This window comes from Fundulus heteroclitus, chromosome 16 (genome assembly GCF_011125445.2).
Source record: "Fundulus heteroclitus isolate FHET01 chromosome 16, MU-UCD_Fhet_4.1, whole genome shotgun sequence".
NCBI classification, from domain to species: Eukaryota; Metazoa; Chordata; class Actinopteri; order Cyprinodontiformes; family Fundulidae; genus Fundulus; species Fundulus heteroclitus.
In genome coordinates this window covers 26,927,421-26,946,610 of record NC_046376.1, presented here as the reverse complement: position 1 = coordinate 26,946,610, position 19,190 = coordinate 26,927,421, and the positions used below count along the sequence as shown (strand labels likewise).

Here is a 19,190-nt window from a genome sequence, read left to right as displayed (position 1 = left end):
ACTGCTGCTTGTAACACAAATAACACATACTACATGAGGCTGGGTGATAATTTAATAACAATATATATCGATTGATAGATGTATATTAATGATAGAAAAAAAGGTCAATAATTTTTTTTTTAGAATAACAGTTTTCCTTCCTGTTGGATTCTAGCCTATCACGTAGGTTAATATTACATATTCATTACATCCTCCAAACCAATCACAAACGCAGACCTAGGAACGCTCCATTACTAAGCTCCGCCCCTTCAAAGAGTTCAGCGAGCACACATTCTGTTTTCTTTTTAAAAAATTTCTAGGTTTGGTGAAAATTTAGTTGAATAAAGGGTTGAGTTTTAATTCAGTGTTTGTGTGTTCTGTATGTAAAAATAGGTCGGTTCGCAACAGGATAAAATGGTCAGGGCTGCACTTAAAATATGTTTAGAATTTGTTGATAATGATCAATATCATCAATATGATTTTTATTTTATCGATAGGCTTTTTTTCTATATCGTCCAACCCTAATTCTAAAAGTTTTTTGTATCTAATCACGCTGCAAAGTGAGCAAGACGCACAAGCGCTCACCCAAAAAGACAAAGACGACTTGGTTTCACCTCAAAGTTAAATGCATAAATTAAGACTGAAGACCAGCGCACAACAGCCAGGATGTGTGGCTCACTTTGCACTCAGGTTGTGGCCTGGTTTTCAGGCAGGGGGCGGGAGAGAGAAACAGTCGAGCTATAGAGTCGACTGGAAACCAGCCCTCCCTCACAGCAGCAGCAGCACCGCCGCGTAATCAGGCTGGTCCAGGGCAGCAGCCGCACAGCACTTTGCTCTCTGATAAGACTCCTTGGAAGACGGAGAGCGCAAACCACCATCCTGAGCTGCCGCGGTGAATGTCAGCAGAGGAGCTGGATTTTTGAGACGCATCACGGTTAATGGAGGATGGACATTAGACTGTTGGAAAGAGACGTTGATTTTAGATTTTTGTGTTTCTGGACTACTTTCGAAATTTCATATTAACATCGGACAACTTTAAAAAAACAACAACAACAACTTCATACTATCTGTTGCTATTCGTTCGTGCCTCTCCTTGAAGTTTGGACCTTTTCTTGCGTAGGAATGTCCCTGAATGTTTTATTTTTAGTTTATTTATTAATGAAACTCCAAGCTTCCTTTTATCCATATAGCTACACGGAGCAAGGTGAATTCTGGCTGGCTTAATCAACAAGTCTAAGAAAAACATACTGAGTGTAAAAAACAACAACAAAACAACAGCAAGAAGAAAGAAGTAAGAAGCTGGAGCTTTATTATCTTTAAGGATTTACTATTTAAAGAGGACTAAAAGAGTTTGGAGCACCTTCTCGCCCTTCTTCCTCCGCGGACTAACAAGGAGGCAGACGCAGCGGAGCAGAGCTCACAGGCGCGCGCAGTTCCGCCAGGCGAGCCGCTGTCCCCCTCACCTCCACCCCTCCCTCCCTCCCTCCCCCGCGCGCCGTGCTGAGGAGAGAGGTTCGCTCGCGCTTCCATAAATGCCCGGTCCGTTGGAGAGGCTCGAGGCTGGGCAGCAAGATGAGCTCGTGGGTACAGCTGCTGCTGCTCGCGTTGCTGGCAGCGTGTGCGCGGTTTGGCGTGGCCGAGGTGAGTTTAAAAAAAAAAAAAAAAAAGAGAGAGAAATCACGAAAGAAAAGTTTACTGCGACACCTACTGCTGCTGCACCATTTACACCCCGTTAGATGAGTATCAAGGCTGCATTGAATAATAAGCCAATAGAAATATTTTAGCCTGATATTAAAGTATATGTATCACCGTTTAATTTGCTGAAGAGGTAACAGTTATTTGGCTTTCTGTCTACCTTTTCAGTTTTATGTTTTCATCTAAAAAATATTTTATTCATTTAATTTACACAAAACGCAAGTTTTAGTGCACCTGCCTCAGCAGTTTCTTATAATAAAAGGCTTCCATGTGAGGTGGTCAGTTGTCACAGGGAACACCCCTTATTTCCCACATTACCTAAGACAAGGCAAGGCAAGGCAAATTTATTTGTATAGCACAATTCAGTACAGAGTCAATGCAAAGTGCTTTACATGATTAAAATACAGGAAAATAAAACACCTAGGTGCCGCTGGACCAGCGTAATGCAGACCCTTTGGGTGATGTACCAAGACATGGGGAGGGGGCATTTGGGATGGAGGCTAATTTAGAGCTGTTGTCTCTCCGCGGTTGGAAGTGATGCACAACCCAGATTGGGTTTTGCCGGCTAGCTCGGTCCTGTGTCTAATATAGACCGCTCAACACGGGAGCTTGTTCAACACAATTCTTGTATGGATCTGATGGGTTTTCATCACCAAAAATAATTCAAGTCCAGCATTAAGACCACCAAGAGTAGGCAGAAAAGGTTAGATCAATAGGTAGCAGGACCAATATCCATGCACGTACACACCTGAGAGTACAAAGAGAGACCAATTATACCTATACGCATGTTTTTAGGGTGGTTGGCCAGGTTTGGAAGTAACAAAGCTAACCATCGTCCCATGGACTCAATAAATCCAATTGTGCGGCAAGAGGAATTGCTCACTGTTCTGAAATTAAACAAAAATTAAGTAAGACAGAAGAATCAGATTTGAAAAAGCATAATTCATACAATATGACCGATTAACACTGTTTAAAACATCGCCTGTCTGTACAGACTTTTAGGACCAATTCTTTTGTTAAAGCGTGAATAAGCTATTCAGCAGGTAAAATGTTTTCTTAATTGAACTAGTTCTCTAGTATCAACACAACCCACTGACATTAGCATCACTCACGGAGTAGAATTTTACAAACTCAGACTCTCTTATTTCAACCTATTGAGGAGGTTCGGGTTGTCGTAGAGCTCAAAATAGAGGTCTTAGAAGTATGGTGAGGCTCCATTGAGTCTCTTCTCTAACCCAATAAACTGGTTTTCAGTCTTGACCCTGTGTTTGCTACCCAACCTTTGTCCCAGCAGCACAAACCCAGAATTATGGTAAAAGGAACAATCCACCGCTTTTTAGAACGTAAATGCTGATCCTGATGTAGCGTCTTGCTCTAAAGACCTAAAGGTTGCCCTCTCTAAATTTTGGATTTCACTTTCAGTCAACACTTTACTACAGAGCAAATCCGCTGATCAAGCTTTCTCCAAAAGCAAGCAGCGATGAAACTAGAACGCAACGGGAGAGACGGATGAAACCTGACCAGCAGCTCTGTTCAAACAGGAAAATATAAACCTCACCAACGGTCCTACGTAGGGCAAGTCAGACTTAGCTAGATACCCCCCCACCCCACCCCAAACCCCCCACCCAAAACAAAACAAGAAAAAAAAACATTTCTGAAAAAGAAAAACTGAAGCAGATATGAGATCGGGTTTTATCAGCTGTTCTGCATCCGCTGCAGATTCCATCTGTGCGCCTCATCTCCACAATGATTAGTCTGTGCCACTGACCTTTTTATCTAAATTGGGTTGAAGTACAAATCAACCTAGTGGGGTCATGGGAAGTGGTGTTAGATATCCACAGAAAAAAAAAATGGATCTCTCTTATTCCGCTATTAGAGTGGCGGAAAAAAAACGAGACAGTATATAGCAGAAAGTAAATTAATGTATTCCACCTAGTCTAGCATCATTTTGGGGAACCCTTACGTAAAGGTAGACGTTTGATCTGTGAGGGATGACTTCAGCTTCCTGTCATCAAGCTGTCTTCTCGTTTTTTTTTTTAACCGCTGGCAGTCACCGCACAGCGAGGAAATTTCTAATTTCACAGTGTTTTATAGGGGGACTTTGTTAAAGCTTTGAGGTATACAACCAGGAATTCCCCACGTCTAATTTTAAAGATCAAGGATGCACAGCTGGGGACTGATCACAACTCTGCGTTCTGCTACCTGTCAAAAGAAAAAAAAATTAATTTATGAACGTTCTGGATAAAATGTGAAATATTCAGCCTTATCCTTGTGGCAGGCACCCGTTTTTCCAAGCTGGAAGGAAAACTATGACAGTGGAATTAATTAACCTCCCAATCGTTCACCCACTGCTGCTGCTGGTGCTGGTGCTGTGATGCGCACGTGTTGGCACGCTCTCTGGGCCTGCATGTGAAACCTCCCACATGTGCCGCGGCTCCCGCTGCACTGCCGCCAGCAAATTCGACCCCCTAATTATGTACGATTAGATGTTCTCCCTCCTCCTGCTCCTCCTCCTCCTCCTACCCCTGCGGGCTGCAGCCGCTGCCTGCGCCTGGGACTCCTCTGGGCGTCCGCCGGCTCTTCAGGGAGATGGGATGTTGCTTCAGGTGGTAACGACCGGTTTATGACAAAATTGGTGTTTTTTAGATGGTTTAAAGTAGTAAAAAAAAGTATAGATTACAGCATCGGTATTGGTAGATCTGCAGCAGATCTACAGAGGCCTCTTATTAGAAGCCGGTTAATGGATCTAGAGGGCGTCTGAATCTGTTCCACACCCTGGAACATTTTCACATGTTGTCCTATTATGACCACAAACCTCAGCGTATTTTATTGGAAGTTTATAAAATAGACCCACAAAATGTAGCAAAAAAGTTGGGAAAAGTGTAATGACCATTTATTTTTAAGGTCTTCTCTGGTTCAACATACTCGAATGAAATGAATTCTTTTACTTTTTTTAGCAGGCCTCTGATGAATTTGATCAAATAGAAGAGGTACTGCAAGGCATTAAAACAGGATTGCTGGATTTCTGGGTTAAATCAAAGCCGGTTCACGTGCAAGCATGGTCCAGTCAAAGTCCAGACCTAGAATCCCATGCGAGAACTGAAAACTGATCACAGACCCTCTTCATCCATTCTGACTGAGTTTAGGCATATTTTGCAAAGAAGAATGGCCAAAGATTTAGCAAAGCGTGTGGAGACTGGCCCAGAAGAAACTGGTGAAAGTTGTTTCACAAGGAGTTGACTCGAGGTGTTGCTGAAGAGATACAAGCCACATTTCTTTCACATATTTATTAGTAAAGAATGGTCAAAACCGTGCGGGAGTTCAAGTCCACCAATTCTATTCTGTCAAATAAAGTCCCAGGAAAATTTATTTGTGGTTGCAGCCTGTTCGAGGAGTATGAAGACTTCTGTAAACCACAGTGAGGATAAAGTGACTCTATACTCGTACAGTTTGGTGTACGAATTTCTTACAAAGTCCCGCTATAAACAGATGTTTCATTATCGAGGCGCATTTGCTGTCCTTTTCATCGCTGTTGTCCGTTTACCACTATTAACGCAGGTTTACAATCTCTGGCAGCCCGCTCTGCATCTGTTTGTTTACCCAGAGCCAAGGTGTTTATTTAATATTTCCTGCTTAGACGCAAATTGCCGTGACAGCAGGCACCACCGCGAACAAAAGGCATACACCCTATAATTACCATCAGACACAATTAGCCGAGCCGGCTGGCTCGCTCCATCGGCAAAGAGAGGAAATAATCATGATGAGTCCTCAGGGGCATCGGTGGAGCTTGTGGAAAGGGATGTGAGTGGAGTACAGCGCGCATTTCCTTGCTGTATTATCGGCCTCTCTGGAAAGTCAACCAATAATGGGGAGGGGGGGGGGGGTGTCGATGGTGGCGCAGTGAGGGCAGCGTTAGCGTGCGTGTTCGCGCGCATACAGCCATACAGTAGTTGCCGAGAATCGCTGTGTTCTCCACAAGCTGAATGAAATTGCTCAGTTTCATTCACACTCATTAAATGTTTAGTTGCTGTTTGCAACCTAACATGTTTACAATATTAGTTTCCGTTCTACAGATAGGAGAAAGCATCACATGATCCCAACTCACAGCGTTTAAACCAAAGTTAGGAAGAGCCTCCACCCGCGTCTAATCCTTGTCCGTTTCAGCCTCGCTGTTATTCATCTATTATGCCCCCCCCGTTTTATCCAGATGCACCCCCCCCCTTCTCTCATCCTCTCCATATCACTCCTTCCCCCACTTCCTGACTCCTCGCCTGCTCCTTTGACCCCTAAATGTTAGCAGATGAGAGGACACAACGCCAATAGTCATTCACCCTGCTCTTAGTGACCATTGTGTGTCTGCTTTGGTTAATTCCCCCCCCCCCCCCCTCCCTTGCAGGCTGTCTCTCGCCCATTAATGACCAAGGAGGGGGTTAAACCCACAGTCAAATCTCTAGAATCACAAAGTAGAGCTGTTCAGTGGTTTTTGATGAGATAGTCTGGAAACATTTGGTCAGATGCCTTTAAAGACAGCTGTAGTTGCAGAAGTGCTGCAGGTTCTATTCCATCCTGCGCTGATTTGCATGCTCATGTGAGCTTCTTTATATTACCTAGCATGTCTGTTTTGGCTGTTTGGTCTACCACTTCACAGTTGTGTATTTCCTGTTTTTGTTTGTGCTGATTTTATGTTTGTGTTTTAGGAGGACGCTCTGCCTGCAGCCCTGGTGGAGCTGGTTAGAAACAGCCCCATCACTTCCATAGAGGACCTCCAACTGCTGCTGCTCACTGACTCCGTAGGTAAAGACTCAAAGCTTTTCTAACTTTACAGACCCAAGGGATCAGTTTTGATGATATTATGAAGAATTTGCAAACTTAAATCTTTTGTATCTTTATGTAAAAGAAAGGAAAAAAAAGAAGTATTTACACAATCCTAGCACTGTGCATGTAAACCTTAACACACAAATGAACCGACTACGGCTTTTTGTTTGCTAAATGCTCCTGCTGTCACCCTCGGCTGCTGGTGGTTTCACCCCTCCACTATTATGTAGATTTTGTCATTGCCTTTCCGACTTTTTCAGGTTCAAAACGGCGCCGTTTACAGCGGGATGTTACCTGCGTCAATTAATAATGATACTGCTGCTGCTCTTCCTGTTACTCCGCTTCCATCTTTGCTTACACTGACGTTTTAAAACCAGACCGTCTAGGTTTGGTCACAGAAAAAACTATGAAATAGCTGTTTAGTATAGTGCTGATAAAGCAGTGTCTAAATCATCTGTATCATGTCTGTCACTCTGTCACCATTTCTTTTTTTCTACACAGTAACTCAGAACCCTGTCCCAGTAATGATTTAAAGGTGCTGGATGACTTCTTCAATACAGTCTTTATAAGCCGACTCAGTCCTATACCCAGAGAGCGACTCAAGAACCATTTGCCGTTTCACATTAAAAATAAGAGTCTCATACAGAAAGGTTTCAAGCCCTAAACACTCACCTACAGACTCAGGATGTGTAATCATTGCGAGAATTTCAATGGACTTTAATATCATGTGCCACAATATCTCATTATACCAGTGTAGATCAAATATTTATTCCCCAACTAACGGCTGGTTTATGCTTGACACATCTGCAAGGTCCGCACGGTAAAATTACATTTCTGCTTAAATTTTGGAAAATTTCGAACCCGGGGCTCACACTCACTACAGTCCAGGTTACGGTCCTGATCCAGTTCCGGTTTGCTGCAAACCCCCACTCAAACTGCTAGGCAAACAGCGGCTAGCTGCGAATCTGGCTGCGGAAAGGGTGCTCATGAGAACAAAAGTTCACATGGTCCTTTCTGTTGCTATCACTCATAAATGATTAAAAAACAGCTGTGGTTCTTGTTTTTTTGGGCCAAAACTTGTTGTCCGTGCACATAAATATCCTATTTCATCCTCCAAAAACTCCTCTGTTTCCTCGTTTTTCTGTATTGCTGTTTTGTTTAGACTAGTCAAGTTAGCGTTAGATGGTGGGGTGATTTTATTTTGAAATAATCCTGTCTAGTGCCCCACGTTTCCTGTTTGGCACGTAAAATTCGGGATTGATCCGGTAACCGCGTACAGTCAAATTTCCTTCTAGCGGAATTGTTTGCTGCAGTGCACAGCCTCCGTAGCCGCACGTGGCTAATGTGACTGTACACATTGATTTTTTTTTAATTATTTGGGTTACTTGCGGCGCTGGAACTGTAATTTGCACCATATTCAGTGTGAGCCCGGAGTAACTACACGGACAGTTACATGCGGAAAAACATGGCGGATGAGCAAACGCTTCTGCTGGTGGAGATTTGCTACATGTAGCACTAGAAATTGTATTGTACTGTAAGCTTGCTGTAGGTGACCCTTCATTGCCCCCTACAGTCTTGGGGGATGTGGGCTACAGTTGGAGAAGCTGCACAGAGTATAAATTTAACAAAGGTTGTGTCAGCGACTCTTATTTCCGCACGGAACGTACATACGTCAAGCATTAACCAAGATTAACATAGATTGAAAATTGGCTTAACTTAAAGAAAATTGACAGGTTGCTCTATTTCTACTCTAACTACAACAGGAAAACATCCCCAGTGAACTATATAGAGAAAATAATTTACCAATTTCTAATAAGTCATAAACCCAAGGTAAAGGCTTATAGTTTGTTTCACTGCTGTTTGTTGTGCATTGTTACATAGCCATACTTTCACATAACCACTTAAAAGAACACGAGTTTGGGGTCTATGAGGAATGGGTTGGTATAAGATTCTCACAGCATGATAACCTTGATTAAAAATCCCACAGTTGCACCGTATTTACAAACAGATTGCATAAAATCTTTCTCGTTTTTTGATGTAAAAACATAAAAGCTACAATTATTCCTGCAAAAATAAGGAAAATTATTACAGTTATAATGATGTTATCTATAACACCTGTTTATGGTTATTTTAACATAAACCAAAACACAAATAGAATTTGCTCTCCCTACATGTTGAAGCTTTCCTGTTGGTGTTGTACAGGAATTTAAACCTGTTTGTTTTTCTGCTCTTTATAGAGTAACTCGATTGTAGAAAACTGATGTCAGCAGGCTAATCAGCTGGGCTATCTGCTAAGGTAGCCAGTAGTCGGCTGCTTAGCAGTGAAGTGTTACACCTGGAGATTAAAAAAAAAAGTGTTTCCTTAATAAGACTTATCTTTTGTTTAGTTTCTGGCAACATTTCCTAACTATTTTCTGTCTTTTAAACTAGGGTAGTGTAGTAATCCTCGTTTAGCTAGCTTACTGGCAATGGACAGCAATGGGTGGGTGTGGGGCAACGCTGCATTAACTCTATGCTCTACACAGCTGGATAAACTCAAGTTGTGTCCACCCATCTAATTACAAAGAGTTTTAACTGTACAAACCTTTTATTTTTATTATTTTTATTTAAACGCTAACTCTTTTAGACCTTAATATACCTTGATGTCAAGGACTGCCCATCCCATGATTCAATGTACACAGCAGAATTTATTTGGCTTATGGGACAAATGCTGTTTGTATTTTTCTCTCAGATGAGGAGGAAGGAAACTCTGCAGCCAATGGAGGTCACAGAATACCACGGAGCCTCGGTGAGCCAAACCTCTCTTTTTGTTTGGTCGTGGGGTGGAAAATATCAGTTGTCAGACATATTTCTGTTTAAACTCAAAACATAATTGTTTTTCTTCTGTCTCTGAGGTTTGTTAACATCATTTCTACATCTTTGTGCATAGTTTCTGCAATAAGGACATGCATTAGTTATGTTGGCTACAGAGGGCTTTGCCAGTCTGTCTGGAAGGTGATTGATGCGGCCAGTAGGGCTTTTTGTGACAAGGGAAATTTTTTTCCCATTAACTTTTTGTCATTGTTTTTAAAATCTAAATTTCCAGACAGTGATCTACAATGAGCCCTTTTTGATCTTTGACTAAAACCTGCTCAGTGTTATTTTTTTTCAATACACGTCCTTGTGTCTTAACAATAGAAAAATGGAAACTCTCATGCAGACAAGCACGTATTGTCTGGTTAGTCAAACTTCAGAGGGGGGCCTATGACAGCGCTTCCACTGAAGCTTTAGCGTGTCGCATTTGTTCCCTCAGATGCTCAGCCCGCCCAGCAGGCTCAGTGTAAAGTTCGCACAGAAGTGGTCGAGGTCACCAGAGCCATGTTGGACCGCAGCAATGCCAACTTTATGTTGTGGCCACCGTGTGTGGAGGTTCAGCGCTGCTCCGGCTGCTGCAACACCAAGATCCTGCAGTGCGTTCCCGTCGTCACACACACCCGATACTTGCAGGTAAGCGAGCGGGCACTAATGCACTCATGCTGCCATTCTCTGATGTGAGCTTGGAGACTCAGAGGAGTTTTAACAAAACATATTAACTTGATAATTTTTTTAACCTAACAAATCCATAACAATTTGAAGTGAAGTCACCTAACTTGAGTTCTCACCTTAATGTTACTCATACCCATAGCATATTTAGATGTAAATTGTTTTCAATTTAGTTTAAGAACTTGGTTCATCATCATTTGTCGTTATTTACATTTTAATACAAAAGGACATGTTTTAAATTACTGGCAACCATCTCAATTATCTCAGCATTGGAGTAATTAACGCTTTTTCATAATTGTTTACCTGCTTTTTGCATTTTTCCATGGGTAATGCGCCGATTTATCTTTGGTGATGGTAGAAGGCCTTAATTGCATTAATAATCATTATTAAACATTAATAATGATTCTAGCCAGATGAAACTTGGTATTGAAAGATGACTTCAAATCCAAATTGCATGGAGTATTAATAATTCTGGGCTTAACTGTAATTAATTAATTAAGAAATACATTGAAATCAAGATGAATTATTAGTAACAAAACACCTTTGTACATTCTACATGAATATAAAAGTAGGTTTATCTAAAAAAACGATAATAAATATTATGTTAAAGCAGCCAATAGCAAAAAAAAAAAAAAAAAATCACCTCACTGGAACTTAAAATAGCTTACTTTCAGTCTTCTTCCTGCAGTAAAAACGTCAACACTGAAAATTGTTGTTGTGCATTTAGTTCATATGTATGATATGTTCACTGACATGAAAAACAATAGGATTTTACTTTCCAGCAGGCCGATCACTGAAAAAGCTAGTCAAGCATAAAATTGAACAGAGATTTGCAGTTTATGGTATTTTACAGACTGAAACTTGACCTCCATTTGTTGCCTAGCAGCAGTTCATTTTTTAGCACAAAACAACCCCCGCACACATTTATGTACCCATCCCTAAAAAAAAAAAAAAAAAAACACACACAGACAATGTGTTTTTGTTAAACTCGGAGTGCTTCCCAGTAACTCCCATCTTCTCAACCTCTCCAGGTCATGAAGATTGAGTACATCAACAAAAGACCCACTTATGCTAAAGCTGTAGTGTCAGTCGTGGATCATGTGGAGTGCAGATGTCAGTCTGCTCCGCGTGCCGCAGTGCTCAAGAAGAAATCCCCTCACAGACTGCACAGCCACCTGCATCGAAACCAGACACTCAGCGCAGCATCTGTGCAAGGACAGGTACAAATTTTACTCTGCGAGTTTTCTGTTATCTGGATTAAAGCTTTCACCTTAATAGCTGGTGTACAGTAAATATTAATCAGCCATGAGTTTTGTTATGCTGCTAAATTATCTCTTGACACTCCAGGGCGTTGGCAACACAACATCTGGTGTTAAGCATGAGATCCTTTCAGCTACTTCAGATTGGGGTGGGTGGGCTCAGTGGATTGGGCTTGATTCCAACAGATCCTATCCAACCTAATCAAACCCATATCCTTTGAGTTTACTTGTCAGGTAAACACTTAAGACTCCTTTACAAATCAGCAAGGTCGACTCTGTGTGATTCATGGCGAGCACAGAGGAGACAGCGCAGTGGGACAAATTTGACTTCTATGACTTTAGGCGTCTTGAAAGGTTGTTACTAAGTAGAGTTGTTGAGTAGGTGTGAAGTAGGGGTTGATGTGAGCAGCTGTCGATTCTTTTTTTTTCCCCGATTCTAATCAAAAGTGTTACCATCACTTACTGGTTCTTCATTGCCCGCTTAATTGTGAAAGAATACATTGATAGAAGTAGCTTAACAAGGACTAATCCTATAGGTGATATGGTGGCACTGGAATGTATAAAGGTTTTTTTTTTTGTGTTCCTGTGGCGGTTCCTAACAAGTTTTATGGAACCCACAGCTCTCCTAGAAAAAGTTATGACTGTTGGACACTGCGGTTATCATGGGCTGGTTGTAATTCGTCTGTAAAAATATTTCAGTGGCAGGCAAGTAGAAATGATCAGATTTTTTGCGGCTGATTTCCAACAATCACAATTTTAAAGTTTTGACCTTCCTATATTGATTTTAACTAGTTCTGATTTGTCTTGAAGAACTCAAAATAAAAACACAATTGTTTTTCATACTTTCTGGATACACTGAAAATGTAACTTTCGAAAAATTTACTATTTATAGTAAAATAAAACTGGAATTTCCCCCCAAAAAATAAAAACAGAGCTGTCTCTGTTTTCCAACAAAAATCTCCAAAATTGTTAATTAATTCTTTAATTTGTTGTTACTAGACAGAGTTTTGTGTTTGTGTTGAGTTATTTGTGCTTGCAGCAGAGGAAATCTGAGAGCAGTCAGCATTACACAGCTCTGCTGTTAAACAGGATTTTGCTTTTTTTTGAAAACAAAGAAAAAAAATCTCAGCGTTGGTATTGTAAACTGTTTTTAGCATCTTATATGACCAGTAAGCACCATTAGTATGGTTAGGATTATTAATCACAGTCTCAATGCATGATGCCTATCGAGTTAGTAAACTCTTAACTCTTTTTAAGAGTTAACTAACTCTTTTACTTATAATTTCAACAAGGTTGCAAGCATCCAAAGCATCTAGTACGTGATGATTACCTTTCTAGAAGATTCTGTCAGGTTTTATGCTTATTCTGATGTCTGATACTAAAATAGCCAACTGGCTTTGCTTCAGTCATCAACAGTTTCCACAATGTGGATTGTTGGTGTCAGGTAGCGCTAACGTATGGTATATTACTGACCAGAAAAAAGATATTGGATTTTTAATTTGGGACCCCGGCAATCACCATTGAGACCTGGTCACGCGCAGAAACAGCCGGTTCCGGTCATGAGTGGATTTCTCAATGCATCTCTGATGGCAGGTGTTAAAGTTGCACGCAAATGGGAGTGCGCAGGTTTTCTAAACGAAACATTAGTCTGCACGGAGATACAGGCTAGTGCGCACACAGACACATTGTGTCACCATTGTTGTGTCTGTGTGCTGTGTGCACAAATGTTAGCGAGCCCATTGAGGTCATGGCTTAATGGTTGCATGCGTAACCATAAACTATAAGCAATGAAAAATGTTGGATGAGTGCAAATAATGTAAAATATTTGCTATTTGTTATCTAGTTGTTTTATGAACTTGTTTATAGTTTGAACCTGAGGAAACAGATATTAAATACTTTCATATTGCTCTTAAGGTGAAGGTGCACTCCAAAGATGAACTCCACCAGTTGGATGAGCTGAAGCAAAACCAGAGGGCTAATCTGGAGGATTTCCTGGAGCAGCACTGGGACCCTAGAGGAGACACTTTTCCTCTGCCCGGAGAAGGGTACAGTCTTGCTGGAGAAGACCCGTCTCGCTCTGAGGAGGCTGTTTTCAATTCTCCGCACTGGTCTCATAACTTTACCCAGCTTCTTGGGACAGAAGAACAAACGGAGGCACAGGAGAATGGGGGCAAGATGAATGTTGAGGTTTCTGAAGGCAAATCGGGACCCTCTGTGGATATTGTGGGAGTGGAAGCAAAGACAAGGTCGGAAGATGGGTTCAACAGTCCTGAAAGGAATCCTAAACTAGGACACAAAGACACACAAACACACAGCCCTCCAGGGCAAGATGACAAATCCAAACCTTTTAAGAGCCACACTAGTGGACTCTCTAAAAGTGTTGCTGAGAACCCTCAAGTCGTGTTCAGTCCTAGTGAGGAAACCCTCATCGACAGAGTGAGGAGCAAGTTCCGACCGACCAAAGAACCAAATCCAGAGCCTCGAGAGCAGGCAGGAAGGAGAGAAAATGAGACTCCAGACGTGGAAAGGATGTTACAAATTGCGGAGGAAAAATTGGAGGCTGAGAGAAAAGAGCTTCTTCTCCTGCACAAGAGATTGGACGAAGAAAAGGAATTACTGCGGCAGCAGAAAATGAAACAGGAAGAGGAAGAAAGGCTGAAAGCAAAGGAGACAGACAGTCAACATCTCCAACATAGGAAACATCACGATCTGCACACAACAACACCGAAACCAGGTAAAAAAGCAAAAGAAATATGAAGTCAACTATTCATTGAATAAAACAGGTTGAACTATATATATATATTTTAAACATTCAGAAGAATAGGATTGTTGCATCTTCTCTTTATTTGCTTCCACTCTTACAGAAACAACAACATCCACGACTACAACGCAAAAAGCACCAGCCCCAACAGGCCCCAGACTCCCAGTTCGTCCAAACCCTCCACGAAGAAGAATGAGGAAGAATCGCAAACGGATCAGCAAGGCAGCAATGAGAGCAATGCTCATGTAGGACAGAAATAAAACCAGGTGAGCTCACAGATCACTGCAATATAAAAATGGATATACTGTATATCCTAACTAGACATTGGCCGGTTACTGGGATCAACGTATGTCAAGATTTTGAGGGTTTTACATAAATGTTCCATCACACGACTCCAATGGTTTATAATCCTTTTAATGAGATGCCAGAGGAAAGGTTGTCTCCGGCTGTATTGAGCATAGACTAGTCCTGCCACATGCACACTGCTGCTCAGCTGACTGAAAGAAAGCTTTATAAGAAAGGCATAATCAGTTGATTAGAAACATCTCCTGACTGACAAGGCATAGAAACTTAGGGAGTTCCGTCCACTTCTACTAGGGTTTTAAAATTGGGAAGCTATAATTAGAATATCTGTAAAGCAGCTGACTGCAGACTGGCCACCAGAGCAAATAGCCTTACTAATTACCTAACCCTTGTCTGCTTTTTAGACTCTTAGTCTTTTTCTGTAAAGGGCAGAACAAAAAGCTATCATTTTTTGTTATTTTCTTTGCAGCAAGCACTTCAAATCCACTGTTTTCTGGTTTCCTGGTTGTTTTATTTTACATAGTATTTGTTAGTCTATCAAAAATAAAAATAAAAACATTTATAGAAAGCATTGTAAAAGCTATGTTCGCTGTTATTTTGGCTGCAGCAGGAATGTTTTTTCTGTTTTCAGTAAAACTAAATGGTTCGTGTTATAATTTTGTTTCACATTTTGGGTTTAAATACCAGGATGATGTAAAGTCTTATTGCTTTTAATTGGCCGGCTTCTTAGTTTGACCCCCATCTATGCTAACCATATAAACAGAAAATGATGGATAACTGTAACATATATCGCAGGTGTTGAACATGTCTTCCTGTATTTCACCTCCAGGGACATATGGAGAATATCTTGCAGGATGGGATGCTTCCAAAGACGAAGCCAGATGACTCCTTTGGTTTAAAGTATTTATTTTTCAGTAACCTGGTTGTCCAGTGAGATGGTAACACTACTAACGACTGTCTGCTGAACGTGCAACTATCGCTCGATGGACTACAACACAGGCTGATGGGAAAGGGAATATGAACAAAGGACAAACCTGCTCAGGAGCATGTTTCCCTCTCTAAACATGTGATAGTCGGAAGAGACAGATGGCACCCCGAGACAGACAGAGTGGGCACAAGCACAGTGACTGTGTGGGATTGACCAAGCATTGCTGTAGAACTGTGGAAGATAGTGCAATTTCTGTGCATCCATGCTTAGATATCATCAAAGAGAGACACTGCACTTAAATGTCAACAACCAAGACTGTATGGGAGCTTTTTGGTAGATGTTGTAATGCCACTGGGAAAGTAAAACACAAAGTACATTTGGTAAAAAAAAAAATGGATTAAACTGTTTGGATAAAAATTGTGAATTACATAATCTTTGAGACAATCATCATAAGACTACGCAACAGGCAGACTTTTCTGCGTGATATCGATCATCAGCTCACGAAAAACAACGATGGTCTCTTTTTAACCATATTTCATTATATTTAACTCGTTGCAAACACTGGAATAACACAGATATGACTAGCAAACAAAAGCAGCATGTAATGTTCCTTGCAAAAGTATTAGTACCCCTGCAAGCTTCCACTTGATGTGCTGTTACAATCCCAAACTCCGGCGTAATTAATTTGACTGTCGTGATAGACAAACACAAAGCAGCGCATCGTGAAGTGGTCAGAAACTGAATAATGCCTTTTTTTTATACAAATACAAATCACAAAAGTGTAGTGTGCACAAGCATTCCACAATTTTTCCTGCAACTACAGACCGACCTACCTGCCTAGCATGCCTCACACCTTCCAGTTTGAGATTGTGGATTGATGAGAGCTCAGGGAGATGTTCAAAGCTTGGGTAATTGTTTTATGACCTGTCCCTGCTTTGAACTTCTCCACAACCTTCTCCCAGACCTGTCTGCTGTGTTCTTTGCTCTTGATATTGCCATTTGTTCATTGATCTACTCTGACAAACCCCCGAGGCCTTCCAAAAACAGAACTTATTATACTGAGATCAAATTACACACAGGGGGGACTCTATTTACTACTAAGGTCATTTCTGAAGGAATTTGGTTGCACAGGATTTCATTTAGGGGTATCAAAGTAAAGGGGATTCATATTTTTCTGATTTTTATTTGTAAAGACATTAAAACACCGTCTATTCCCATCCTTCCACTTCACAACTGTGTACTGCTTTGTGTTGGTCTGTCACATAGGATCAGCAAAATTCATTAAAGTTCCTGTTTTTATGTCAAGAGGTGGGAAAGTTTGGGTGGATGAACACTTTTTTAAGTAACTGTGCCCGCAAAGTGTCTGTTGCAGAATCAGTGCTACAAATATACCTGTGATTTGACTTTGTGCCATGTTTATTATTTATTTGTCTTTACTGTTATCGTGGATTATTTTTCTATAGAAATACTGCCAAGTAGATGAGTTGAGACTGAGTATTTCCAAAAGATTTGGTTAATGTCTGTTGCTGGGTGGTTTAAACAGGAACAAGATCTTTTTTTTTTAAAGGTGTCCCAATTCTTCATGACCTCCCAGTCATGTGCAGTGTTAAACTTCTTTGTTCAGAAACCGTGTGAATGGTTGTTTTCTACGTCTGAATGTGTGGCCATGTGTGCATTTTGTGGTCTTCTACCCACACCTATGCGTCTGTTATTTATCTTAAAGGTATTTCTCGGACACTTTTCCGAAATATGTTTTTCTCATCTTCCTTTTTGAATTGAACCATGTAAACCGTATTAATGTGCTTACAGTAAGACACCCCCCCCCCCCCCCCCCACCACCACCGCTGTTCTGATAGATTACAACATATTGATTTAAATTTCTTTGACAGGGATCCAGAAGGCCGTACATTTTTTGCTTTTGAGAAAGTAAAAAAAAAAAGAAAAAAGATTGATGTTATCATTTTGTTAATATTTTCCATTTTAATGACTTGTATAAATACACTGCTGTGTCCAATAATCCACTGTCAGACAAACAATTTTAAGTTATTGACAAACTTGGCTTACATGTTCTTTATGCCAATTTACAACTGTTACTTATTTCTGTCTGTTTTAATATATGAAATTGTGAAAAGAGAATGTTTGCCTATTTTCATAAGAGCATAAGAATCTAAAGAGCTTGAATTTGCCTTTTGTTCTTTCATTCCTGTTACAATAATTTTACATTTATGGAGAGTGGGATAATCCTAATTTAACATGCGAGCCTGTAGGATCCTCCTAATGATCCTTCATGCTCACTTGCGATGATAACTTTTGTTTTATTCAACATTTTGTATACTGTGGTTCCCTGAAATACACTTGAGCATTTAATATCTTTGCTCTATTAGCTGTGGAAATAATCTCAGTTTGGGGGGAGAAATTCATGAGGGAGTCAAGCTAAGAGAAGGGATCCTTCACAAGTGAAACATCTAAAAAGAGGGGTCGTCTAAAACAACTTAAAATCCTAAAGGTCATTTCTGGAGAGCACAATTTTTAAAGGATAGCTTAAGATTTTTGAAGTGAGGTTGTGTCCAAATGTTTTTGGCTGTAAATGGCTTACCTGCTGTAGATAAGACGCTTGGCATCTTCATTTAGTGTAACTCCAGATTAGCCCCTGAAGATGAAGATGATGTGACGAGGGACGAGACCAAAGCAGACTTCCGTTGCCTTAAAAAAGATCATATCTAGAAAGTTGCAGTGGTTTATTCGCACATTATCTTATGATCCTCACAAGATCAACACATTTTGTGGTTATTTACATAGAAAACCGAAGTTGAAGGCAGGTCTTCCTGGTTGAAGCAAGTAACGAGAATTGACCATATATAGCATTACCAGTCTGATTAACGGCTGACATAAAGCAAGGAAGTAGGAAAACAAAAACATGCAGACCATTTAAGTTAATGCTATTTGTGCTATTTCTTGAGTTTTACTCTGCCTTTTCCATAAAGACGTTACTTTGTTTTGTTCTCAGTACTTGGTGTTGATGAACCATCTTCTACCTTAATTTCCAGTGTAAACAGGCCTCAGAGTGTGGTTTGTAAACAGTTTTAACAATAATTTTTTGACATCATAAAGATCCATAGATTGTAATTTATGCTTTTGTTAGACAGCCTCTGGACCCAGCCTGGATTTATAGTAAATGAAGTCACCAAGTACAGCCATCTACTGCAGGCTAAACTGCTTGTAATATTTTAAGAGAACCTCACTTTAAACATCCCGATCTTTTCCCTGCAGTATTTCTACAACAGGCATTATTTAAATTGTTTAAACTTCATCTTTGCTTTCTCAACCAAATGATCCTCACATCTCTGTGCTGTTTGCAGGTGTGGATGCTTGAATATTCTACCTTAATGCAGCTACACTGACCAAAAGCCTTCCCCCCCCCTCTATTACTGACAGAACCTTTCTAGAATGAGCCACACTTTGTTAACATTTTCAATCACTCAAAACTGCCGGCGGGTTTTTTCTTTGGACGAAGGATTAGAAAAAGTTACTTGTGGTTCACTGCAATCTCACTGCACAGACTTCATATATCAAAAACTGATGTTAATTGATTGAAAAACGGCAAAAACGAGTGTATGAAAAAAAATTAACAGCTCTCCTTGAAAGCTCTTTCAGGGCAAATTTATCCTAGATTTTAATAATTCACTGCTGCGGGTAGGACACGGACTACTGCTAAAAATAATGCCAAAAATAATGTATCACTTTAAACACAGAGAAAAAACATGTACCTGGATCTGAATTGGGTTGATTTGCAAAATATCATCCATCATTCCATACATCTTTGGTAAATCGGGTCGCTTCGGAGGAAAACTCAGACATCCCTCAACCAGGTGAGACTATGAGGGATTCCAAGGCGTTCCCAGGCCAGAAGGGATAAAAAGCCCCTCCA

At 40.6% G+C, this 19,190-nt stretch overlaps 1 protein-coding gene across 2 annotated transcripts; it reads left to right on the top strand.

Annotated features, from left to right (window-relative positions):
- Positions 1 to 755: 755 nt before the first annotated feature.
- Positions 756 to 17,447, top strand: pdgfbb (platelet-derived growth factor beta polypeptide b). 2 transcript variants are annotated; one of them, XM_012873136.3, is made up of 8 exons: positions 756 to 1,620; positions 6,372 to 6,468; positions 9,221 to 9,277; positions 9,782 to 9,975; positions 11,043 to 11,231; positions 13,185 to 14,004; positions 14,135 to 14,297; positions 15,164 to 17,447. In XM_012873136.3, the coding sequence occupies exons 1-7, from the start codon at positions 1,552 to 1,554 to the stop codon at positions 14,278 to 14,280; spliced, it is 1,572 nt and encodes a 523-aa protein (XP_012728590.2). In that variant the 5' UTR covers positions 756 to 1,551; the 3' UTR covers positions 14,281 to 14,297; positions 15,164 to 17,447. The 2 variants fall into 2 exon arrangements, with proteins under 2 accessions (XP_012728590.2, XP_021177493.2); XM_021321818.2 differs by lacking the exon at positions 756 to 1,620 and having other exon boundaries at positions 6,415 to 6,464.
- Positions 17,448 to 19,190: the final 1,743 nt, after the last annotated feature.

Coding starts and splice junctions, on each gene's coding strand:
- pdgfbb (XM_012873136.3), top strand. CDS start 1,552: ATGAGCTCGTGGGTACAGCTGCTGCTGCTCGCGTTGCTGGCAGCGTGT. Junction 1,621..6,371: donor CGCGGTTTGGCGTGGCCGAG/GTGAGTTTAAAA, acceptor TTTGTGTTTTAG/GAGGACGCTCTGCCTGCAGC. Junction 11,232..13,184: donor CAGCATCTGTGCAAGGACAG/GTACAAATTTTA, acceptor ATTGCTCTTAAG/GTGAAGGTGCACTCCAAAGA.